The sequence below is a fragment of the Caenorhabditis remanei genome, chromosome V (genome assembly GCF_010183535.1).
Source record: "Caenorhabditis remanei strain PX506 chromosome V, whole genome shotgun sequence".
Taxonomy (NCBI): Eukaryota; Metazoa; Nematoda; class Chromadorea; order Rhabditida; family Rhabditidae; genus Caenorhabditis; species Caenorhabditis remanei.
Window position 1 is genome coordinate 10,600,341 of NC_071332.1, and position 25,091 is coordinate 10,625,431.

The 25,091-nt window shown below is 37.8% G+C and overlaps 7 protein-coding genes across 7 annotated transcripts; 3 read left to right on the forward strand and 4 right to left on the reverse strand.

The window, feature by feature from the left end:
* Positions 1-5,543: 5,543 nt before the first annotated feature.
* GCK72_018845 (uncharacterized protein) lies at positions 5,544-6,512 on the reverse strand (the record flags this gene model as incomplete). Its single annotated transcript, XM_003110513.2, has 5 exons — positions 5,544-5,689; positions 5,754-5,957; positions 6,007-6,129; positions 6,179-6,293; positions 6,339-6,512. 5 exons carry the CDS (start codon positions 6,510-6,512, stop codon positions 5,544-5,546), a joined length of 762 nt encoding a protein of 253 aa, XP_003110561.2.
* A 792-nt stretch (positions 6,513-7,304) lies between these two features.
* On the reverse strand, positions 7,305-7,788 carry GCK72_018846 (uncharacterized protein; the record flags this gene model as incomplete). Its single annotated transcript, XM_003110405.2, has 3 exons — positions 7,305-7,588; positions 7,683-7,712; positions 7,767-7,788. The coding sequence occupies 3 exons, from the start codon at positions 7,786-7,788 to the stop codon at positions 7,305-7,307; spliced, it is 336 nt and encodes a 111-aa protein (XP_003110453.2).
* Positions 7,789-14,538: 6,750 nt separating this feature from the next.
* On the forward strand, positions 14,539-15,305 carry GCK72_018847 (uncharacterized protein; the record flags this gene model as incomplete). The annotated part of the gene is made up of 3 exons (XM_003110282.2): positions 14,539-14,739; positions 14,984-15,055; positions 15,186-15,305. The coding sequence occupies 3 exons, from the start codon at positions 14,539-14,541 to the stop codon at positions 15,303-15,305; spliced, it is 393 nt and encodes a 130-aa protein (XP_003110330.2).
* Positions 15,306-15,854: 549 nt separating this feature from the next.
* GCK72_018848 (uncharacterized protein) lies at positions 15,855-18,213 on the reverse strand (the record flags this gene model as incomplete). Its single annotated transcript, XM_053732769.1, has 8 exons — positions 15,855-15,962; positions 16,006-16,291; positions 16,341-16,590; positions 16,639-17,130; positions 17,189-17,373; positions 17,417-17,553; positions 17,599-17,887; positions 17,957-18,213. The coding sequence occupies 8 exons, from the start codon at positions 18,211-18,213 to the stop codon at positions 15,855-15,857; spliced, it is 2,004 nt and encodes a 667-aa protein (XP_053581682.1).
* Positions 18,214-19,063: 850 nt separating this feature from the next.
* On the reverse strand, positions 19,064-20,042 carry GCK72_018849 (uncharacterized protein; the record flags this gene model as incomplete). The annotated part of the gene is made up of 3 exons (XM_053732770.1): positions 19,064-19,333; positions 19,383-19,793; positions 19,842-20,042. The coding sequence occupies 3 exons, from the start codon at positions 20,040-20,042 to the stop codon at positions 19,064-19,066; spliced, it is 882 nt and encodes a 293-aa protein (XP_053581683.1).
* Positions 20,043-20,382: 340 nt separating this feature from the next.
* Positions 20,383-23,434, forward strand: GCK72_018850 (uncharacterized protein; the record flags this gene model as incomplete). Its single annotated transcript, XM_053732771.1, has 8 exons — positions 20,383-20,512; positions 20,558-20,697; positions 20,742-22,195; positions 22,245-22,468; positions 22,516-22,734; positions 22,789-23,083; positions 23,131-23,253; positions 23,302-23,434. The coding sequence occupies 8 exons, from the start codon at positions 20,383-20,385 to the stop codon at positions 23,432-23,434; spliced, it is 2,718 nt and encodes a 905-aa protein (XP_053581684.1).
* A 489-nt stretch (positions 23,435-23,923) lies between these two features.
* On the forward strand, positions 23,924-25,000 carry GCK72_018851 (uncharacterized protein; the record flags this gene model as incomplete). Its single annotated transcript, XM_003110542.1, has 3 exons — positions 23,924-24,175; positions 24,224-24,424; positions 24,668-25,000. The coding sequence occupies 3 exons, from the start codon at positions 23,924-23,926 to the stop codon at positions 24,998-25,000; spliced, it is 786 nt and encodes a 261-aa protein (XP_003110590.1).
* Between the last annotated feature and the right edge of the window lie 91 nt (positions 25,001-25,091).

Below are 25,091 nucleotides of genomic sequence, written 5' to 3' on the forward strand. Positions count from 1 at the left end.
CAAAAGGGAACCGAAGAAAAATAAGAAAAAGAACAAAATTATAGAGTAACATAAAAAAGAATCGGGCGCGGAACTAACTGCGTTATCGTTGTCAGGGAGGGTCAAAACTAAGTTAGAGAGGCTTTTTAGGAGGAAGATGAGATTAGGAAAAGAGGAAAAATGGAACGGGAGTCACCTACATAGATGGGGTGACGGAGTCCAAAATAGGGAAGAATGATTCAGAAAAATGAATCGAAGGAGGAGAAATGTTTTGACAAGTTTTAGTTTTCTGTAGTGATTCTCACCAAGCTTACGAATTGGAATTCAAGTTTTTTAACAACTTGATGTCACTTTTGAAAAAGCAGCTCAGACATCATTATGGTCGGTTTTTGATTATTGTTGGGAAAGGTTACGGTAGCCGTTTTTCAGGCTGCTTCAGATATTTTTTCGAAGACCCAGTTTTAGGTACTGTTTTTCACGTCAGCCATTTTCTCATCCTAGCTCAGAAAGATTTTTTGATTCGTAATATCTTTGATGTTCTCTATAAACTACTCGAAAGAATATATTGCAACATCATAAGTCTCCAAACTAATCCTTTCTAACATCACTCTCTTATTGATAAACCACAAAAAAACTTGGCCATGTTTTGTGTATTTTTCCAGAACTTCCTTCCCCTCACTATGATTAATTCGTAAGCTCTCTATTGTTGTGAATAAAATATAAGCTCCTCCTTTTCTTCCAATTTACGTCATTGGAGTAACGGGCAACGGAGCCAAACATATTCACGAGATCGTCCTAATGAGGTGAAGAAAAACGAATGAATCTTTTAGTTTTTTCAGAAGAAAAAGAAGAATAAACTAGACTTAACTGAGAAGGAAACAAACCAGAAGAATACATTGTTTCTGGAAGAAGAAGACGTCGGAGGCAACAAAAAACGAAGACGTCGACGTCGTCGTTTTGTTGTCTTCTGAACCAAACTAAACACTAATCGGACCTATAGACACCACACCGGGTAGCTTAAAAACGGAAAAAACGAGTGTCAAAACAGAAAAAAATAACCCAGAAAATGGAGAAAAGTGTTAGAACTGGGAGGCTTCTTTCGTATTTGTCTTTTTTTTACTGCCATGAATAATTGAAAGGTCTGAATGTGAGAAAACGAGGAGAAAAAAGAGAAGATATCAGATTAGAAGTCGACCACCGATTATTCAAAGGCAACGTTTTTTGAAGCAGATCTTTGGTCTTTCCGTTTCGATTTAAAATAGAAAAAGAAGAAGTCATCAGGAAGAGAAAAAGATAGACACGAGGAAGTCGAATCACGAAGAAATTGGAAAACGAAGTCGGGATTAGTGCGTGGCCTAACTTTTCATAGTGTGGTTTCTAGGCCATCTGGAAATTTTGCTAGTTCGAGCTATCTGAGATATAGGAAACAACGAAAGCTGTCTTAGTGATCTTCCATTTTGACTCTTCTTCTCTTTACTCCAAAAGACACCAGGAAGTCTCTTGATTATGTATTACAAACCCTTTTCAGATTCGTTTGCGTGTCTAGATTTCTCAGAGAAATCGAGAAGAGCAGGGTGAAAAAATTGTTCGATCATGTCCTGACACGAAAGCAAAATATAAATAGTTTTTTTTTCTTTTTGGATGTTTGGGAAAAGGAATAAAAGAAATCAAAACTTGGAATAAAAGAGGAAGAATGGAATAGGAAAAGTTAAGGAAAAGAGCAAGTTTGGCAAGAAGAGATTTCTGATTTCATGTGGGACACAAGAAGGTGTTGGATTCTAAGAAAAAGGTGTTAGATATTCATAAGTATTTCAGAATAAGTCTACGCACAAATATATTCACCACGCTTGATTCCAGGCCATTTAGAACTTAATACTCCCTTCGATTCAGGAACGATCTGTTCCGCTATTACATGCCCAGTGCAGCACAAGAAAAAAGAAATCCTTTGTTAAATAGTAAACATGAACGAAAACCCCAAATTCTGGACCGTAAACTATTGTTTATACTTATAAATCTCAAAGCTCTCAGTCTATTTTCAGACGATACATTGAGTTCACAGAATACATTAGACCTCTTCACACTCGATGTCTCCTTGAGAAAATGCAAATTTTCAGGTGCATTTGAATACATTAAACCTGATTCTTAGAAGACCAACACTATCCTATATCCAGTAATTAATCGACGATCAGCTGGTTGATTTGAGAATTACACTCAAAAAGCTAACCGACTATATTTATTATTATTTTCAGCTGCTATTTTTTTGTAGTCTGGAATGGAGAAAAGGGACGCCGATGTCAAAACATGAAGTGACTTGTGGAGGAAAGTGTTATTCTCATTTAGGAATTGCCAGTTGAAAAAGAATTTCCGAGGAGGAAATACGTGAAAATTTGGGAAATTATTGATGAAACAGACTGGATTCAAGGAAGTAAAACTGGAAAACAGGTGGAAATGGAAGAATGGGTAAGTCAAACTAATTTATTTTATTATAACTGACGACGACAATGATTTTAATTCTACAAAGAATTAGCAGGAATATTTTATTAGAAATATGTATACAACAAATCTAGGATTCCAGACTTTAAGTATCTGAACATTAATCTGAACAATAGAGATAAGTCTTCTTAAAAAATCACTAACGAAACCGGATTATCTGTTTCTAGGAATCCAGAATATGTTTCCACCTTGTGGGAGAGATCCATTTGGAAAACCTTAAAAACTTGTGAAAGTCGCTAGATTTCGTCCATAATATCAGTTGATGAAAAAGTTATGAAAAAGTTGTGACGATGGGTGGTGGAGTGGTATAATTTGCAATGTCTCTCTGTCTCTTTTTCTATGAGAGCCCAACATAAAATATCTAGAGAAGCAGCATTTGAGTGCACATGACAAGACGACGTGTTTCCCACGAGTCTCAAAAAGAGACTCATATATTCATCCCGTATTTTGGGAGTTACAGAGGGCAAGGTCTTCAATGCGTCAATTTATAATCTTTTTCGGGAAATGGCAATGATAAAAATATCCATTTCTGGGATATTTGGATCAAAGAATGATATTTTTATAAATAGACTCACCGACCGACCCCGTTGAGCTGTCCGAATTCTCCACATTTTGGAAGGGTTGGGGATAGATTGTGACCAGGCTAGGAGTACTCTGAAAATGGAAAAGGTATTTGTCAAAAAAATGGATGAAGTTTTTAAAAAGTTGAATAGAACAAAAAAAATTATAAAAGTACTCATTGCAGATTTCGAATCTGTATATCGAATAAAATAAAATCTAGGAAGTACTCAAAAGAAATCTAGGAGTATTCAAAAATGTGAACTTTAAAAGTTCGAATGCCTTAAAGAATTGTTGAATAAATTTGCTTCGTAACTACCAGATGTACAAATATTCGAAAAAAAACTTCAGAGCTCGTCTTTTCAACTAGGCCGTATAAACATAACATATAATTTTTATAAACAATTTTTCTGATTCTGCAGAAAATGTACCTTTAGAAGTGTTGAAACTCGGAATGAATTGAATTTTGTAGTTCGACTCGAGTCTGTGTAAGACTTTAGAACTTTTAGATCATTAATTAGTTGACAGTTACGAAAGTGTTCCGAATACTGAAAAAGATAATTGTGTTCTTTAGGCTACAAGCCCGAACTATACTTTGACCTTCCCCTGAACTTCCTCAATTCTCAAACTTCTTCTTTCTTCTTCATCATTAATTGTCAAGTCTCTAACCTAATCTTTCCTAATACATGAAACCACAGACTCATCACGTCATCATCAAAATGATACATCTAGAAACAATGAAAAAGACAAAAAATGGAAATTGGCGGGAAATAGGTAAGAATGGAAGCGTAGTTGGACTGTTTAACAAGTGCAGAATTGAGAGAAAATGAAATAGAACTAGAGACAGAGAGACGCAGATAAACAGATGAAATCGGTGGCCAACTGTATTGACAAATGATGCGAGAATGTAAGAGAGACGGAGAGAATGAAAGCAAAAGGAGAGTCGCATCATATTCACAGAATAGAGAAACTATGAATCGATGATGCAGGAAAAGGTGATATTTGGAAAAATGTCAGGTCATGTCCTTTTATGTCTCCCTTTTTTAGGAAATAAAAACTGAGAGATAGTACAGTTACTTCAAATAGAGACGGTTGGTTTTCTGAGTTGCCGAACTTTCAGTTTATGTAAATAGTTCCATAGAAAAGAAGAAGTTTTGTGGGTATTCGGCAACTACTGTATCAAGGATTTCAAGCATTCTAGTAATTTGGAAATTCAAGATTCTGTTAGCTTACTGGCCAATGAAAACATTGTTTCAGACACTTACTTTATGCCATCGTTGGATAAACATTTACTTTACTTTCAAAGTCATTGCTTTCGAAGATCTGTCATCTCAAAATCCGGTTATTTCTTCTCTGAAAGATACGGAAGTGGTCAACATTGTTTGTTGAAAATGAAATGTTACAGTACTATTACTTCTTTTTTGAAAAACTTCATTTGATATTTTAATTTTATTTAAAAACTCTTTAGTTGGTGATAATGAAATAGTGCTGATAACTAGATCAACCCGGTAAGACGTTTAGGTTCATCGTAAATGAAATCGTATGCTGTCGATTCCCACCAATTCACTTCATCCCCACCAACTACTTCCATAACCTCTTTCTATAGTGGCCGTCGCGATCCCGGTTTTTGTCCGTACATTGGTTTACCCTACCCCCGGCGTCTCGCTTTTTCTCCATCGCTTCTTCGGCTTATTAGCTAAGATCAAAGTGTAGTATCTGTTCTTATCGTATTAACCTACGGTATACACTCGAATGAGTGTAATAAAGGTTATATGATTTTTGGAACCTAGGAAAGACTCGGGGCTTGCTCCGACTTTCCAAGGGTCGTCCTGGCGTTGCACTGCTGCAAGGCTCGGCCCAGTCCCCGTGGGGACAAAATAACTTGAGCAGCAGTGAAAATTGAGAAAAAGAACTGTGATACCGTGGTCAACAAATTGAAACGAGAAAGAACTAATACCGGTTTATTTAGTGACAGAGATTCAATAAAAAGGATAATTTAACTGGCATATGACACATAAATCGGCTCCGCGACAATTCGCAACTGCGACATTCCGCAACTGCGACATTTCGCAACTCACGTAGGTTTCGCAACTGCGACACTTCGCAACTGCGACATTTCGCAACTAGCCATTTCGCAAATGCGACATTCCGCAACTACGACATTTCGCAACCACGACGTTTCGCAACTACGGCGTTTCGCAACTACACCGCATCTGCATATTTAGGTCAGTTTAAAATGTTGAAACCGAAAGGTCTGGGAACATATTTGAAAACATTAAATAGAAGAAAAAGTTATGTGACCCATTTTTAGACAAAACTAGGTTTAACTATTGCTTCTATGGTTGCGAAACGTCGTCGTTGCGAAACGTCGCAGTTGCGAAACGTCGTAGTTGCGGAATGTCGCAGTTGCGAAATGAACAGTTGCGAAGTGTCGCAGTTGCGAAACCTACGTGAGTTGCGAAATGTCGCAGTTGCGGAATGTCGCAGTTGCGAATTGTCGCGGAGCCCATAAATCATATTCTAACCGCTGACGTTTTCCCGTTTCGTTGACAAATGAGTATTTTATGTGATGGATCGGAGAAAAGATAGAAGTTGGACACGTGGAATGCGTAGATCAAAATGATAGTGAGATACTCGAATACAGCAAATGCTTCGTAGGCTGAAAAGTATAGATATAGGAGCATCCTCTTTCAGGAAAAATGATATCATCAAAATGTTCTTACCTCCTTCAACACAAAACACATTGTGAAGAATGAAAGCAATAAAAATAGTTGGGAGTGTAATCATAAGACCGAGAAGAACAGTGACCCGTCGTCGACCATATTTTGGATTCTCGTCTCTCGCTGTGAATCTCATCAGAATCGTGAAAGCAGAGTAGTTAAATATAGTTGAAACTGCGAATCCTGAGAAGAAAGCCACGTGGAAGTCTGTAAATTGAAGATGTGGATGAATATATACTGTTCCAAATTGATTTACCTCCACTTTCTCGTTCTCCAACAGTTGCTAACAAAGTCAGAAATAACGATTGAAAAACAGAACTAATCACTAGACCGATTCGTAGAAATTGAAGTTTGTTGGAAGTTGAGAAGGTTAGAATATCTGAAGTCAATAACTAAAACATACTAATTATTCAAAAAAAAAAACTCACATTGTCGAAGAACAACAAATAATTGAAGAGGGACGCTGGATAGTGATAACAAATTCCACATTATTCTTTCGAGAGGGAGATTTAGAAGTCGTGAAACTGAGGGGAGATAGACAGTCTGAAATATACAGAAACCATGATCGACTTTTTTTGAAAAACTCACCCTACATCCCCAATAGTAATCATACATCCAAGAGGCATGCATCGAATAACCTATTATGAACGCCATCACAACTCCGGCAGCCGGCATGCTCATCGCGGCTTGAAACACATGCTTCAATTGAAAACTTCCCAATATCACTGGACCTCTAGCTGCTTCAAAACGAAAGCTGGGCATTCAAAACGTTTCGACCACGGCAGGATTCGAACCTACAATCTTCTGCTCCGTAGGCAGACGCGTTATCCATTGCGCCACGCGGCCAGATGTCGCACCTCTGAGGTGAGTAGCTACATCTGACAGCTGCGTGCAATGAACAGGGTGCAAAAAGAAGGAAGTGTTGCCAAGAAATGGTAGGAGAAGAAAGAAAAAAGGACGAAAAAGACCTGACCAACGCCATCACAACAAAAGAAATGAATCGATGGCAATTCAGTATAAGAAGGTGACCTTTGCCTACTTTAGTCCCGTCTCGCTGCGTCTCTACCGCACGTTTTTGTTCATATGCTAACCATTAGGTCACACGCTATAAAGGAGGGAGACATGAGTCATTCAAGATCTGTATTGGTCCAATAAAGAAGGGGGTATCAGTCAGAAGATTCAGACAATGGGAGGGGAGAGGAAGTCTGAAAATATGTAGAACAATTTTCATTGTGATTCAGATAGTGAGTTGATAGGTTCAAAGATTTATCAAGTTCTGACTTTAAAATTCGAGAAGGGATCAGCTGAAAGACATGTAGCAATAGTGGGCACGCAATCTGTTTAGGAGATTGAAGTTGTTGGCTATGCTTCGGAATTATGCGAGAACTGATTCTCAGAGTTCCAGAAACAGAGAATCCTGATAAAGACTATTCTGTTAAAAGACTAAAAACACGAGATCATACAAAATAATTTATTCGTCTACAGCTTTTCCTCTCACATCCTTCATATTTAATTGAATTCAATAATTACGAAACTTCTTACGTCGTAGACCAATTACTTGGCATACGTCTTCTGGTAAGTTGTCGATTTCTTGTATTGATACTTTCCAGCAGCCGGAGCAGCTGCAGCAGGTTTCGGAGCTGGAGAAGTTGGTGCCTTGATGACAGATGGCGGTGCTGGAGCCGGTGGAGCCGCCGCTTTAGTCGCACTTGCTGTCGCTTTTGGTGGTTTCTTTCCGAACAATTCGTCATCAATGTCCACGTCCAGATCGGTGTTCTTGTGATTTCCGATTGCATCGACTGGCACGAAAGCTGATTTGTCTGCCATCTCGCTCTTTTCTGAAAAATGAGACGGATAGTCGGTGAAGAGTTTCAAAGAAGGATCCAGAACGTCGGGCAAGAAACTCCAGAATTCCCTTCGAATCGAACTAACCTGAGTGCTTTCGCAAACTTGAAGAGTAGTCTCAACGTTAGCAAAACTGATTATTTTCGTCTCTCTTTCTTCCTTTATACTGACGAACCACGTGGAATTGTGACATCTAATCAGAACAGGGTAGATAAGAATCTTGCAAAAAAGGAGAACACGTTGATAAAAAGATGTAAAAAGATGGGAACGGAAATCTGAAAAAATAAAAATGAAACTGACAAGGGAGGGCTGATCTGCTGAAATCAAATTGACGATATATCTGTTGAAAATACATTGTCTTACAATTCCTTCTGACTAATAACTTCTTATTCCTACAGTTTCAAATTAGTCATCTTTTCTGAGGAACCTTACTATTTCACAGGTTCTCTATTCCTCAGTGTTGATTCTCCTCCCCTTTCCCCAACTTTTTCCTATTTATTCTCCATCGTCTTCTGTCAACTTTTAAATGCAAAGAGAATGTGTGTTCGAAGTGAGCCTTCAACTTTCTAATAGGTTGTTCTCTACTTCTTTTTTCTTCTTCTCAATTGGAAGAAGAAACCAAACAACTGTCATTTTGTTCTCCCAAGATAACCGAGGTAAGTTATGATTTATGTATTCTGCTGCTACTACTTTATTGCCATATTCCCCTCCGTCGCCGCAAGATTAAGTTTCACTTCAGCTTTGGCTATTTTTGATTTATTTTCTTTTCTTTTTTTCTCCATTGCATATTTATGTATGAATATTGTATCTTTAGTTTATTGGAGTTTGGGAATATTCGTTATGTTTAAAAGCTTCAAATAAACTTCCGTATTTTGAACCTATGGATAGTGGATTAGGAGTTTTTTTGAAACTTAGGTCACAAGTATAGTGTAAGACTAGATACGGAACTTCCAGTCATATGAGATTTTATGTGTGCTTTCTAATGTAGAATGCTTCTAGACTTGTCGTTAACCTGATGCTTCTCCTTTGGAATATTTTGCTTACATTCTTTAACGGGTTCAAAAGACAATTTTCTCCCATAGTGTTTCAGCACGGCCCTTCCCAACCATTCTTGCCGAAACAAACTTCACAACCACGAACAGTTTCCCATATTTTCTATTTTCATACCTGTCTCCAATTCGTTTCAATTCAAAAGTGCGAATTATATATTCTCAACCAGTCTCTACCTTCCCACCGTTCCGTAAAAATCTCTTCTATTTGGTTTGGTTTTTGAGACCCGAGACAAGAAACCTTTTGTCCCGATTTGCACTTGCTGCTGCCAACTTCTCCCCCTTACCAACAAATGAACACGCTTCTACAAATATTTGATTTTGGCAAAACTTCCCCTTTTGTACTTCTTCTTCCTTTTGCTTCTTTTCAACCTTTTTTCTATTCCCATTTCACAGTTCAATTCGGAACAATATGCCATCAATCAGAAGATGTTCTCTCTCTCTCTCTCTCTCACTTTTCCACCACATCATCATCATCATTTTCTCTCTTCATACTTTTCTGTCATCATACAAAAAACCATCTTCTTCTTCTCTATTTCTCTATTATTCCCTCCTCTTTTAACAACAAAAAACGACTTCGTTTCTTCTCTAATCATCTATTTTTTTCATAGTATTCGAAGATTCACGGGAATTCAGAAGTCGTTTTGTTTACAAGGTTACGATATCACTCACCGCCACGCCCTTCTCCGCCTGTTTTCTATTGTTGGTCTTCTGAAAAGAAGAGAAACCAAACCGACATCTAAATCAATTTTTCTCAAGATTTATTGCCCTTCATCACCTTTTTTTGGTCTCATCACTCGCTGATTACTACAGCTTCTTCTCCTTCTTTTTGTTTTTTGTTCTCATTGTTTATCTGTGTTCTTTATTCTTCTCTATCAGAACCCCCTTTGTTTCTTTTATCGGACAAGACACGGAAATGAAACAATTTTTGGTAAATCACTATAGATTAGGATATTTGTTTGATTCCTTTTGAGTTAAATTTAATTATTTATTATGCATTATTACTTTTTGCGAACATTTTCGGAAATTTCTGGTGAGTACTTCATTTCTTTTGGTAACAATCTAGAAAATCCTAAAACTCAACTCAATTTCCCACCAGTACTTCTTATCTTTGCCTAGATCACGTTTCGTTTTTATTTCGACCCACCTCAAAGCAAACCAAAAAGAAAAGTTTTCGTTTCGTTATATGTATTCGGTGGTAATTCAATCGTTTCTCGCCTTCTCCTCTTTGTTTCATTTCCGGAGCATCATCATCATCATCATCAACTCTTCTTCTTCCTCCTAGTTTTTTTGTCCCTCCAAACCCAAATGTTTACAAATTCAATACCACCACACACACAAAAAGAGACTTTCGCAGTTAACTGAGTGAGAAAAGACGAGTGTTGAAAACTTTGAGAAACCTATCCGTCACTTTTTGAGTTATCTCTTTTTTCTTTATGGTAGTGTCTTATTTTTTACCGAAAAAAAGAACCAAAAAAACAGAAGAAAAAAGAGAAAATCAAGAGTCTCTGTTGTCTATTGTTGTTATTGTGGGTTAGAGTATTTGCTCACAGCTTCTTATTCTCCACCGCCCGTGATCCCCCAGTGGCCAATAATTTTTGAAACGCCCATGATAGAGTGGGTAAGACGAAGAGACGCAGGCAACTCGCTTTTGAAGATTTGGTGCCGATTCATTAGATGAGTCTCATTTTGTAGACAGAGAAGAATAAGAAGACGTTGTGTTCATTTACTATACACTTATCGTCGTTCCGTTTTTCTTTTTTTCTCGAAAAAACGAGATGACGTGATATGTGGTTGGCAGCTACCTACAGTATACTCCGTTACATTACTATTAGCTTCTCATATTTCTGTGATATATTATTTTACACCCCTCTCCTCATTTTCTTCCAAAAAAACGACACCTTCAGATTTGGCAGCTCTTTTTTCTCTCAAGATGCACTACTTCTCTCCTTTTGACCCTTTTTAGGACTCACCCTAGGATTAGTATCCAGTGTTTAGATGGTTTAAGTTTATATATCGAAGACATTCAACTTTCCCTCTTTTCCCTCCTTTTTCTTCTTTCTCTCTTCATATAATATCGGGTTTCGAAATAATTTCCTATCGGTTTTTCATAATTTGAGAACTTCAACACCTGCGCTTGTGCATGCATTAGTAGTCGAAGATCTTTCTCTTTTTCACAGGTGTCTCACTTAATTATATCTTTCACACAGGTGACAGAAGTTTCCGAATCTAAAAATACTATAGTCGGTGGGTTGTAGTAGAGATTTTGAAGTTCTTCAGATTGGTTTAGAGTTTAGAATACGAACTTTTGAGAAGGGGAATATGAATTTGAAAGTTGTTCAGCCTCTAATTCCGTATTCCGTTTCTCAACTATAGCTTCTATTTTTGTTTCTCTTTTTGTTTGTTTCTTTTCTGAAAAAAGTACAAAACGTTTCTTCTCACTTTCCAATTCTGGCTTTTAAACCTTTTCTCCCCTTTCTTCCAGAACACAAAAAACAATTGTCAGCTCTCGTCAAACATTCCGAATGAATATTGGATGTCCTTCTTCTCCTTTTTTCTTTTTCTTCTTATTCTTGGTTTCCATCTGTTTTTCGTTCTCTTTCGGCAGCTCCGTTCCATGTCATTTGTCTTCTTTTTCTCCCAATTCTTCTGTTTTTCATCTGATGGAACTGCCATTCTGATTCTCGATCGTTTTCCTCTTTTTCTTCTTCTTTTTGACTAACTGATTGCCTCACAATTGGGTGTAACCAGTGTGTCGTTTTTGTGATTAGTTCGTTTGCGCATTCCTCCGGTCAAAAATGTTTCTTTTTTTCTCTTCCGTCGAAATAATTCGGTTATCTCTTTCGGCTTTTTCTAATTTGCATTGCGTTGCACATGCATTACAAAAGAACAAACAAAGTGATAAGCGGATCGTGCCACTTGTTTCTTGGATGCTCTGATGGAAGCAGTAGAGGGAGAGAAAATGCTCAAGTTTTTTGTGCTCGTTTACTGCTCTCTCAGACTGTTAATCAAGGCGAACACTAGCTTGTTTGAGTTTCTTGTTCGTTCAATTCTTTCTATTGGCTTTTTGACTTTTTGGACGCAGAGAACTTTCTGGGTGCCAATTGGGTTAATGTAGCAGTGATCTTTTGATGAGACTCATTCCCATGGATTTTGTCAAATATTCAAGATTGGGACACCTATTTTGGATGGTTCTAGATTAAGTTTTATGACTTCACTCTATTGAACCTCGATAGTTTCTAAAACTTAAACTGCCTGTCTCTGATTCCTCAAATCAAGAATCATCCAATTTGTTCTCTCCGATTTTCTATCATTTGTTGTGTTTCTTAGTTAACTGATACCGTTTGCTTTGTTTTCTTTTCAATCGAAAAACCAGTTTCCCGAGAGAAAATTACTTGTCAGGTCGTGTAAGTATCTTCTTCTGTCCAGTATCACATGAACAATTGTTCAACTTGATTAGTTTTTTTGACAGTGTTCTAAACTAGAATAGGTGTTGGTTTCATTATCCAAATCAGGCACAGGAATGGAAATTTTCTAGGTAATAAATAAATGGATTCTATCACAATAGCAGTTTTTCCATTTCTATAATGAACTCTCATGAATGTTGAATCTGACATTGCAAACATAAATCTCCATTCCAATTTCCATTTCAGGTCTTCTCCATTTCTGAGCGTATATATTTAAAAGCATTCAATCTTTAAAGAAGTCCATCTTCAAACTACTTTCTCACTCCTTGCTCTTCTTTCCTTTCTTCTCACAACTCCACCCATTTTTTCCCTTCAAAAACCACTACATCTCTGCAGAAGTGCATTATCTACTATTCTTCTAAACCCCCAAGAGAGATTCTTGTGAACACACAAACATAAACACATACATATCCATCCCATTCAAAAATTGCCACTTTTTTGTTTACTAACCAGTTTTCTCACGCCCCTCCCCAATTTTTATGGATTGTCTACATATCTATCACCTCTTTTTTTCACAGAATTGGGTATGGCCAAACCTTTTGTAATTATAGAGACTAGACCTTTACTCGATATCTTTGTAACTTTGAAACTTTCACCCTTTTTCTTCCTTTTTTCTTTTATTTTTGGTGATGGCGGTGAAATAGAAAAAGAGAAAAGAAGGGGAGTTCCCGTGGAATTAGAAGTAATTCGGTTAGTAAAAGTTGGTTGCCTCGAAACAACATTTCCCCCCACACTTTTGACTTTTTTGTTTTTTCTTCTTACTCTTGTTGTTATTGTTTCTTCTTGCGACGCCTCCTTCTGAATTCTCTCAGCTTCTCACGCCTTCTGATAGTTTTCTGATCGGGAGACGTCTGTCGAAAAGAGGGATGAGAGGAGTGGAAGACAAACCATAAAATTATTCAAATTTCGGTTTCCTCTTCCTATCCAACACTCCCCTATTTATACAACTGTCTCTTCTTGCGAATTGAAAATTAGAAGACACTAAACCAGCTGCCACGTCATTTACAAGACTGATGACACCTACTGTTTCAACTTTTCTGGGAAAATGCGTTTTCTCACTTGATATTCTTCGTTTCTTCTCTCTCACAGCTATCAACATTACTCATTCTTACCGTTTCAAGCTTTCTTGGGTTCAATTCTGTTTATGGATTTCCGAATTCTTAAGACTTCAATAAGAAACTCTACTCGCTAAACTTGTATTCCAAGAACATATTTACCAAGTCTGACTCATTCCAATTTCGATTCAATTTCATCCATTTTGACCTGACTACCGGTTTTGTTCATTTCGTAATCGAGTTCTGTTCTTTGTGCATCAACTTACATGAACTATACAGTGTCATTTGACTTCTAACCACCTACTTGTATTTTTGTGAGATCCTTTATTGATATCCGATTTCGGTATGACTAACCGCCAGTCAAAAATCACAAATTAGTTCAATTCATTAGGTTCTACTCATTTCCTAATTATCTATATCTACGGTCTCAATCTTTCTTTTTTCTTCCATACCCTTCCTCCACACCCCAATAATTCTTTCCCTTTTCACCGTCACTTCAAATCAAACTCCACGTTTCAAAAATACGATCCCATTTGTCTGCGTCTCTTCGTCTCCCACACTATTTCCATCAAGTTTAGCTAGTAGAGATGAAATCGGACGATTACGCATCAACTTCGAGATTATTTTGTCACCTCCTTCTCAATTTCTTAGGCCACCCATTGAGATTTGTCTTGTGCTTTTTGCTTTCCTCTGACTTCTTCTCTCTTCTTCTTCTTTTCAATTTTGGAATTCTCGTTCTCATTCCTCATTTTCAGATTAACCTCTCTACTGGAGAAATCGAACGAACCTAGGCTCCTCCTCCTCTTTCAACCCAAAAATAGTCGAAATAATAGGAAAGGAGGAATGATCCGACAGCAAACACACGGTGAGTTGAGAATAGCACTAGGTTTCCAGGACAACATGGAATCAGCACTTTTTAATTTCCGGAATAACTCAGTTTTTCATTTTTGATTTCCGGAATTCTCGGTTTTCGAGATTCGTGTTTTGGGAGGAGCTCTCTTTTTATTTTCTCTTTTTCTTGATATATCCATTTTCAGTTGAGCGGTTTGTCGATGATAAGTTGACAGCTGAGTTGACGTGAAAATAAGAAAACATGTTCATTCTTCGAGATTTGTTTGTTCCAGAGTTTTCGTGGCTCCACAAGCCAGATTTAAAGTCAAGAATTCCTAGAATAGAATATATCTGTAATCAAATGAACGGACAACAAAATGTTATTTTATTTCTACAAATTTTGTTTGTCCCTTCTCTCTAAATGTTATTTTTTTCTTAGTTTCATTCCTCACACCGATGGACATTCACAAAGACATTTTATAAAGTATCTTTCATTAGAATATCTATTTTTGTTCAAATTGTTCCCTATTTTCAGAATAACATGAGGTTACAATTGCTAATCTTCGTGTTGTTTGCCAATCTAGTCATTTCGAGGAAACATTACAAGGGAAGAAAATACGATTTGACACTATTCGTCCGGAATCACAACGTCTCGGATGCCACGTTCTTCCGATTGGTTGGTGTCGACAATACAGCAGATTTCAATGTTTCAGCTGGAAACACTTTTGAACATACTTTTGAGGTTTGTTGCGTTTATTGTGGGTTCCAAAATTATTTTTTATACAGTAACCTATGAAAATCTGAAAAATTTGAGAGTATAGTAATGGTTCGAAATTTCAATTTAGCTTTAATTTAAACTTTTTCTCTATTGGTTTTCAGAGCGGATTCCCGAAACCGATAAAAATTCTTTAAAACCGAAAAAAAGAGGGGCTGAAAAATTTCAATTACTTTTAACATCTCATCCAAACTGATGAATATTTTTACAGGTGAGACGAAAAGGATTCTGGACATTGTTCGTCGAGTTCCCAGGAGATCGTTATGCGAAGTCGCCGAGAAAAGTAAGAATAGTTTTCTATTTACAAAAAAGGAAGCCGAGACAGAATTCCAAAACTCCCATGGAAACAGATGAAATTTGATTGACCAATGTCTTTAATTCAAAACTATTCTTACAAAAAAAGAAAATTGCAGATAATTTCTCGTGACTCGTACCGTAAATGGGTGATGGAAGTATACTACTATCCTGGTGCCGTCGGCTTCTCCGAATGGCACAAACTATCTCGTCGAGGTGAAATGCACATTCATGGATGAACTCTCATTTCACCTGTATTTCATTACTTTTCCATCTCCATTTCTCTTCGGATCTCTTTCTCTAACATTTTCAGTCCTCCCCTTTCTCCACATACACCGGTGGACACCACCCCTATTCTTTTCGAATTTTCCCCTGAAATCCTTTCATTTAGAATTTTTCCATTTCTTATGAAAACATTTTTTTTTGAAAATAACGGTGATTCTCTTTTATTTTTATTTCTAGAAATGTCTCAGTCATCGTAGCAGATTTATTCAAAAACTGACTTACTAATTTGTGTTTGTATGTACAAATAGTTTATCGTGTAGAGCTTTATCTTCTCCCGTTTCAGTTCTTCCGTGAATAATACTGCCACTCTCTTCTCCTTTCTGATAAAAATGTGAACTTTTCTCTAGTTTTGATTTGACTGGAGTTTATCAGAGTTAACCGGTGTAATTAAAGGTGCAAAGAAGAAAAAGATGGATAGGTACAAATATACAAATAGAGTTAAAATGATGAACGACTAAGAGAGAAACTAACGACAGGAAAAGTAGATACAAATGTGAATATAATTATTGGAATGCAGCAGATGGGCAACGAGAAAGAGAAGGTGTCGAGCAACAGATGTCGTTGTCATCTATCACGTCGAGAAGTTCTTGTGGTGTTGGACCGCCCGAATACTGAAAATTATTAGTTCTATGATAAATTTGACTCGTTTCTTACGTTCGACAAGTTAATCAATGATCTCGGTGACTGTGCCAATTGTGATTTTATCAACTCGGCATGGTTCGCAGCAGCCGGAGGATTCACTTGTTGATGTCCCGGGTTAGATCCATTTTTCAGATGAAATTGGTCCAAAGCAGAAGTGAGATCCCATACTTGAACACTTCCATTCCCATTTCCACAGAATAAATGTTTTCTCAGACGACTTCCAAGCTTTTGACCATCCAGTTCATGAACACAAAAAGCTGTTATTGGGGAGTCTTCTACAGAGTCGACTGTGCAGATTCTTAAATTTTAGAATAATGAGAGAAAAGTGCTAGTATTATATGTGTTACCTTTCTCCAGTTGAAGCTAGTCTGACAAACAACTTTTGGGCATTCGGAATAAGTCTCTGAACGAGAACTTGTTCCGAATCTTGATCTCCATATGGTCCCGGATGATTGTATTGTTTATCCGTCGTTTCATCTGTTGAGTCAAGAGTTAAAACTTTGAAAGAAGCAAGAGGTACAGTTCCCGGTTGTGTATTGATCATGCCACGGAATCTCGTGACGTTCCATGAGCGGACGTGATTGTATTCGGAGCAGACTGAAAATCAAACATTTCCGAACAGAGTCAAAAAGAAATTTCACGTACCACTGATAAGATGGGCGGTATTCAGAGAAACTCGAACAACCGGAGAGTTGTGAATATTGTAACTTTGGAATAGAACTGGCTGATGACCAGCTGTTTCGGGGTGTTGTAGTATAAGATTGACAACTCCATTGGATGTTCCATAGGCAATTTCGATCCAATTGCCACATGCAGAAGTCTTGGGTGTCAGGAAAACAGACAGGGAAGTGATTGTGTCTCCGTTCGGATCTCTGAACAACTCAGTCACCAACAGGTCGTTATCTTTCATTCGCAGTGGAAACTTTTGCATATCGATATGATTCATACTTCCATTTGCACATCCCAAAATGAGTGAAGATCCAGCAGTATCATAACAAGATATTGGTTGAACATCTTGGGCTTGCCAATTTTGTGTAGCTGAATGCCAGATGCCAACTTTTCCAGATTTACTGAGTGCGACCATTTGTGTTCCAACGAAAAAGAGATTATCGATTGAGGCATTCATAGAGAAGAGTCCTGAAAATGTCTACAGTTCAGATGTCCTGTAGTTCAACAGTAATGATACAACACTCGCCCTTTTTCTCAGTTTTCCCTTCATCATCGATATGCCACAACCCGATTGTATCATCTTGAAATGCTACAGCTACAAATCTTTCAGCAACTGTAGCTGATATTTTAGTGTTCACTGCAATGTGTGTCACATAGGTACGAGTTCTAGGTGATTTCCAGAGAAGAACGTATGTATTCCATTCAGTTACTCTGAAAATCATTCATTATGGGAAGGACAGAACGTGGATGTTACCTGTATACACAGACAAAGTAAGAATAAGCTACTACAATGGAGCATATATGAGCTCGAATCATTCTGACTTTCAATGGTTCCGTATCTCGATCCAACAGACTTTTAGATTTTGCCAATTCGGACAACTCGTTTTTAATCTGAAATTTATTCAAAGTATTGAATGAAGATCGAAAAAAACTAACATATCTACTCATATCACTTGATTGTTTTTTGGAATGTACACGATGTCTTGGTGACCCGTTTGTCTTGTTTTTGGAATCATTGGAATCGGAGGAATTGGAATACATTGGCGAGCGACTTTTCTCATTTGGTAATGCTTCGACAGGCATATCCGGTGGAGGAATCATTCCACAAAAGTAGACAGAACCACACGAAGTTGAACTAAGTTCTTCGCAGAGAGTCAAGCGGCGGATGAGAGGAGTTAGTCCAAAAAAGAGAGCTTCGTGTTTCAGAGTTGATACTTTCAGACCTCTGAAAAGCAGAAAATACAATTTCCGTTTTTTCCCTAGTTAACTTCGAGAATATATTTCAAAACCGTACCCTAAATCGACTTGTTTTGTCCTCAAATAGTTTAAAATCACTCTGAACACATCAGGGTCTCGATCAATGAAAATTGCTCCGCTCACATCTCGAACACTATTCATTCGTCCACTCAGAAGACTTGTGAAGAATGAATCGGGAATCCAGCTGAGAGTATTGCAACTCGTCGCAAATATCCTCCCACCTACGTTCAAATTTACAATGTAGTCTGAACCCGGTTCGTTGGAGAAAGAGGTCGACGAGCACGGTTGTGCCATCTTTCTGAAAAAAAAAAATCTTTTTTTTTTCAGAATTTTCAGTGTTATTCAGAAATTCAGAATAATAATATAGCTTAGCCAAGAACTAGAAGTGACGCGCCTAAGGCGCGACAGTTTTCGAAGTTGATAAAATGGGGCGAAACGGAAAAGAGAAAGAAGGAGCAGAACGATGATAATGAACGATGAGTGCGAAAGTTAGAGGGAAGCAGAGAGACAGGTCACTGAATGGCATGAATACCATTTTTTGACTATGACTTTTAGTCAACTAATTTCTGAAATTACCGTTGCTACCAGAGAAACGCCAAATTGGAATTTATAAATATCAACGAGTCTGGGAATCTCAAAATAAAATATATATTTCAAAACATCGTCGATTTTCCTCTGTGAACAAATTTTCATCACAATAAACACTCGAGATAAGTATAAAATCGACCCGCTCTCTCTTTCTTTCTCTGCTTCGGGATGCTGGAGTGTCGTGACACACTTTTCCACCCTCCTTTTGCCTGCGTCTCGTTTCCCCTTTGACTCTCGTTCATTATGTATTGTCAAAATAAGAAAAGTGATACCCGGTGTTTGCGGACTCAATGCTAATTTTTAATAATTTTGCATTGAGTCCGCAAACACCCGGGTATTACTTTTTTTATTTCGACAATATGAGTCAGTTACAAAATAGAGTTCTGAATCACTTCTGATTGTGTTAATGATGAAGAAAGTTATTAATCGGAAGGATAGTTAACAAAGTACAATGTTTGGCATGAAAAACGTTTGAAGGTAACAGAACGAGAAGTTTCTGGCTTTTTATTAAATAAATAAATACTTCATATTTAGAAAAAAAACTTCGAAATCACAATTAAAATCCACCCATAATTTGAGCTTCGAGATCTTCCAATGACATATGTTCTAGATTACTGCCGTTTCCCGTATTCGGCTTCACAGGGTTTTCAGCCTTTTTTATTGTATCAACAGGCGGTTGTATCCATTCTGCTGTCAGTTCTGGCATTGGACTATTCCCTGTTTCCAGTTCAGCTCCCCATGCATTGGTTCCTGCTTCGAACTCCACAATTCCTTTCCGTTTATCCTTTTTTCTAATAACAGATGATATGTTGGATATTGGACCAAACTGGAAGAATATCTTTGGTAATGGAAAAAGCGCTACTTTTAAAACTTACGTTTGAAAAAATTGAACGAATATCATCTTCCGAATAATCAAGACCTTCTGATATTTTCCATTTGACGAGCAATTGCGGCATTGTTTTTTCTCGATTCTTCTGATGTTTTTCCCTTTCAGTTTTCATGAGCGCATTTTTCTGTTGAACCTCTTCGTTCACTTCTTTTTCGAGTTGCCTCCGAATAGCTTCGATTTCTTCTTTGAAATTTCGTTGTTCTGTTTTTTTCTTTTTTGCTTGTTGAGCTGATGTCATTGGTGCTGATCCGTCTGCTGGCCGTTTACCGTTCACTTCATTCTCACGCTTTTCTAATTCTTCAATTAACCTCTTCCTTTCGCCATCTGCTTGTGCCATTCGTTTGTTGTAGTTCTCTTGAGCCACTCGAATCCTTTCTTCCCCTTTGTCATATTCTGCCTGAAAACAAAATAATAAATTGATACAGTGCATTGTGATTAAACTCACTCTTTTCTCTTTATCATACAAGAAATCAAATGCTTCCTTAGCTTCGATGAATTTCTTTTCAGCTTCTTCTTTATTATTCAAATTTTTATCCGGATGCCATTTGAGACATTGTGCTCGATACGCTTTTTGAATCTCCTTCTCTGTACATCCTTTTTCAAGATCGAGGATTTTGTACGGATTTGAACCAGGTTTTAGAGGCATTTTCGATCTGGAAATATGAGCTATCAGTGCGAAGAAACCAATAAAACGAAAAACAGAATTTTTAAAGAAAAATGAGAACTTGTGAGGCGAAAAAGTGGAGAAAAAGAAATTCGAAATAAAATAGACATTCACAATTTCCGGAAGACATAACAGAAATCTGAGATACGCAGAGCACAATTGTCAGCAGAGTGAGTTTGCGGCATGACGACACTCCGATATTACGGAGGCGCGTGTTGTTTACCGTAAATGCTGCCGAAGATTCATCACATAATTTACCTTTCATTTTTCCAACTTATCATATACTTAGTTCATCCTCCACATTTTAGCTTTTACGGGTCAAATGTCTGACGAAAAAGAAGCAAAGTCAGAGAAAAAAGAAGTCCCTGACCCAGAAAAGACTGTGTTTGGCGGAAGAAAACCTTTAACAGTATCAAATGACGTTTCGGCGGAGTTTTTCGAGTTATGTTCCGGTAAGTATAAGTTATTATCTTGCCCACTAATTTCCTAATACTCAGGTCTGGAAGTAGGAGAGCTGGTAACGGTACCTATGTTCCAATTATCAGATGTTATGTCAGCAATTGAGCTTTTGGAACCTAAAATGGATGTAGGAGTGAACTCCCACTCAATCAAAACTCTTCAGTCCGCGATTCAACAAGTAAAAAAACATATTATTTAATAAACTAAAATAAAAATTTTTAGGGACTCTATGAAGAAGACATGCCAATGCAGCTTGCAATTATGGATGCAACCATTGCAATGCTTGTCGCATGGCTTGAAGGTTCTTCTTTGGGAACAACACTCTGGACCAATGTGATGTTGACGAATGTGCACTCGATGGATCATCCCATGTTTTATTCGTTCTCTGCTGGAATGAACCTCCTGGTTCGAAACATTTACTCACTGATCAATAATGTTGGAAACCTGGAAGAACTTCCTGAAGATTTCAACCCGCAATCGCATTTTATGGGAACGAAGTATACACCGCGTGATGAGATAATCAATCTTATGAGAAATCAAATGGAGTGTATCAGGTCTGCTGGAGAATTCTGGAACAACAAAACTGGAAGTTTGCGTGTTCTGCAAATTTCTTCCGCTGTCGCGTCTCGTTTGGATTTTATTGCGATCCTTCTGGAAATCATGGCAGTTCTTGTTCCTCCGGAAATTGAAGATCCCAATTATGCTCATAAAATTCATTTGGGCAATACGGTAATAGATGAGAAAGATTACGAAGCTTTTGTTGAAGGCGGGCAAGTTGGGAAAACTGTGGAGAAAGCAGCTAAAAACAAGGACAAAACAGAAGCTGCTGAAACTGTTCAACAAGTCAAAACGAAGGTTGAAAAAAATAATAAAAAGGGAAATGGAAAGAAGGGAAACAAAAAGAAGGACAAGAAGAAAGGAAAGCAGGCTGGAGGAGAGAAAGTAGACAAAAATGTCGAAGAAGTAATTGACAGTATCCACCAAGATAAGCTGCAACAGAAAAAAGAGCAGGAAAAACCTAAAAGTTCGCCAAAGTCACTTGAAAAGAAGATTCAACCCGGAGGTAAGAAAAATGACCAAAACAAAGAAGAGGGAGAAGAAAAACCGAAAGAAAGCCCTTGTTGTAGTGGTCTTTACTGTGACGAAGCCAATGATGTTGATGAGGAAGAAATTGACGACGAAGATTACGAATATGAAGAAATCATTCAATTCACTCCTGACTTTGCTAAAGCCGGGATGTTGGCTCAAAAGTTCATTAAATGCTGTGAGCACATTGAACACACTTACCACCTTGGACGACGTGGTCCCGATGACTTGGATCTTGACTACACTTGGCTTATGCCATTTGACGCGAAAGCTTGCGTGCGGTTAATTCCGGCTTGCTTCCCAAGAAATGTCAAGATTCCAACAAGAAAAGAAGCAGTTAGGTGGTGGAGAAATTGCGCTCAACGTATTCTCGATATCAGTCATTGCACTCCAAATTCAGTGAAAGACGTCTACTCAATGTTCTATTTCGCTCAGATGTTCACATTCAATTCATGTGTGTTCACAAAGTCACTACTTCAAGTTTGCATGTTCCCCGTCGACAACCACCTGTTAGGTAAATCGATGACGATTGGTGAGCCTATCGAAGTTGCTTTGAAAACTGGCTTCATTCCACAAGTGTTAGTGAAAGAGTAAGTTGACACAAAATTAAAATATTTGTTCACATGATATATTTTTCAGCTCTCCGGTTTACAATGATCAAATCGCATGCAACCTTTACGATACTTTTATGAATAACATGATGAAGTGCATTATTACTTCATACAGCAGTTTTGGTTGCAATCTCACTCGTCAACGAGATCGACTTGAAATGGCTATAGAAGAGCTTGCACAGTTACAGTTTCATGCTGGAAAACTTGAAACTCGTACGGATGAGGTGATGCTCGCATCAAACATGATAGATGGTAAGAATAAATCTTCTGCCAAGTATACATTAATAAAGGATTTTCAGAAAAGCAGCAAAACGTCTCGTTCCATTCAGTTGCCACATTTGTGTTCCACAATCTGCTTGCCATAATTCATTATTATTTCGAGCTAGGATTTTATATGGACTTGTATGTGCCGTATGAGTTCCCGTACATGTTCTGGTTCCTTGGAGATGTCGATGCTAGATGGATGTTGACAACCTTGGAACGCTCACAGGAGATTCAGATAAACTATTGGAAAGGATGTTAGTATGAAAAACTTATGTTTTATGAAATTCATCAACTTTCAATTTATTTAGGTTCGTTGTCCACGTCGGTGAACCCAAGGCATCAGAAAGAGAAACAACAGAAAGAAGAGCAACTGAAGAAACGTCTTGCTGGACTCCAGTGTTCCATTATGAACCAATTCGCAATGACTATGATTTCTAAAGGAATAATCAAGATGTCCGTAGTTCTGGTTCGAAAAGGAATGGTGAAAATACCGGAAGGCGGAGAAGAGGCGGAACGTCTTCGTTTCGAACGGCGTTTTGAGTGTTTGCAGAATCTCGGACCACCACTTACTGTCACTTACGAGCAATACAAACTTACTTCAGGGTAATGGATCAATCCTACGAGCATTAACTAAATCATCGAGTTTTCAGCATTGATGCTTTGTATGAAGAGGACATTTCCTTACTGATTAGCAGTGCATGTGATCATTTTGCTTCTGCTAAGGCTCAACTCGAAAAAATGGACATCGCTATCGAACAAAATCGAGACACAATGTTTGTAGATACAGTTTGGTCTGTGAAACGTCTACTTAATAATTTTAGCAATCTGCACCGTATTGCAAAGGCAAATCTCGTCGCAACCAATTTGCTCAAGCTGGGATTGAAAGATCGGAAAATGGAGTGGGGATTTTATGAGGACTACCCAATTTACCCGTATCTCAAAATTTCCAATTAGGATTTTCTTATACTTTTTTGTTTGTTTGATTTTTTGCGATCTCTGAACAGTCACAATCCCGTCAGTCGAGATCTTTCTTATGATGTTTTCTCCTTTCGTAAATGTTTCCAAGTCCCCCAGTTTGCCATAAAAAATTTCCCCATCATTCTTTCGTGTATTTTAGTTATGTAACATTTTTCTATCTTAAGTATTTTTGATTTAACTTATTTAAGTTAGTTTAATAGGTTTTTGTTTTCTAGTATCATTTCCCCCCATTTCTTTCTCCCCGTAGCTCATCATTCTCTCGGTCGACACAGTACAGTATCACACGTTGTTCTCATCTATCGCAATACATTTCAAACCCTTCCACCCTCCAAAGCATCGATATGATATGAACCTGATTTTATATGTAGCTCAGTTACAATCGTCTGTTTTCTTATATTGGTTCATGAGCCCAATTGTCATACTTCCATTTTTGTTAGATATGTCTTTTTACTCGGATAATTTCAGATGAGACGAGTTATTTCATTAGCAACTCATGCAGAGAGGGCGTTTTCGTCAAGAGTCTCGGCACTTCAGAAGCCAACTCCGTCCACTTCATCTTCAGTCCCAGATCGTGCGACACTCGAAAAAGGAACAGTGCAGCCGACGGTGTTGAAACCATTTGTATCAGCATCACTACAGCATGAGGATCTTTTCAACTTCGAAAAATTGGTACATGTTGATGAGATGTTCAAGGCTAGAATTCATTATGGGCACAAGGTGAGGATCTGAGTTCGCTCTAAAAGCACGTAGTTTTACTTTTCTCAGGTCGGAACCGTGAACAACAATATGAAATGGGCACTTTACGGAGAGCGTCTAGGCGTTTGCCTTTTCGATCTCGACATCACTAAACAGTATCTTGTCAGAGCGCTCAACTTTGTTGCTCATGTGTCGATGCGCGGTGGAATGATTCTTTTTGTCACATCCAATAGAGACACAATGTTTGATGTGGAGAAGGCAGCAGAAGAGGTGAGTGGTCGAGTGGTGTACTGGTTCTCACACAGACAAGAAGACAAATAGAGAGGGTTCGTGGAACATGTACAGCAATGATGTGAAAATACTTTGATCCGATAAATAAGCAACCCATCGATGTTGATTGTTTCTGAGGAATCTGCGATCCTGAGCTGGCATCACTTTTATTAAAAATCCAATAGTTATCTGTTAAAAGTGCAGAGAGATAACACTTTTTGAATGTTATTTTGATCTTTGCAGGTTGGACAATACTCTCATGTAAGAAAATGGCAATCCGGAACACTGACCAATACAAGACAACTACTCGGAGCTTCAGTACGACTTCCTGATGCAGTTTGCTTTCTCTCTACACTGACATCGCTTGGGGAAAATCATCCGGCGATCATTGAAGCTGCAAAAATGGCAATCCCAACAATCGGAGTGGTTGACTCCAATTCTGATCCTGCCTATCTGACATATTTAGTTCCTGCTAATGACGACACCCCGCAATCTACAGAGTATCTATTGAGAATGTTCAAAGAGGCTGTTCGGAGGGGACAAGACGAAAGAAAACGTTTGCAGCAAGGAAAATAAATAATTATTTTTTAGTTGTTTTGACAGATTTAGAATTTAGATTTTTGTTTCTGTTTCTTTTTTTCGCTTCTGTTATATCTAAATCAAGTTG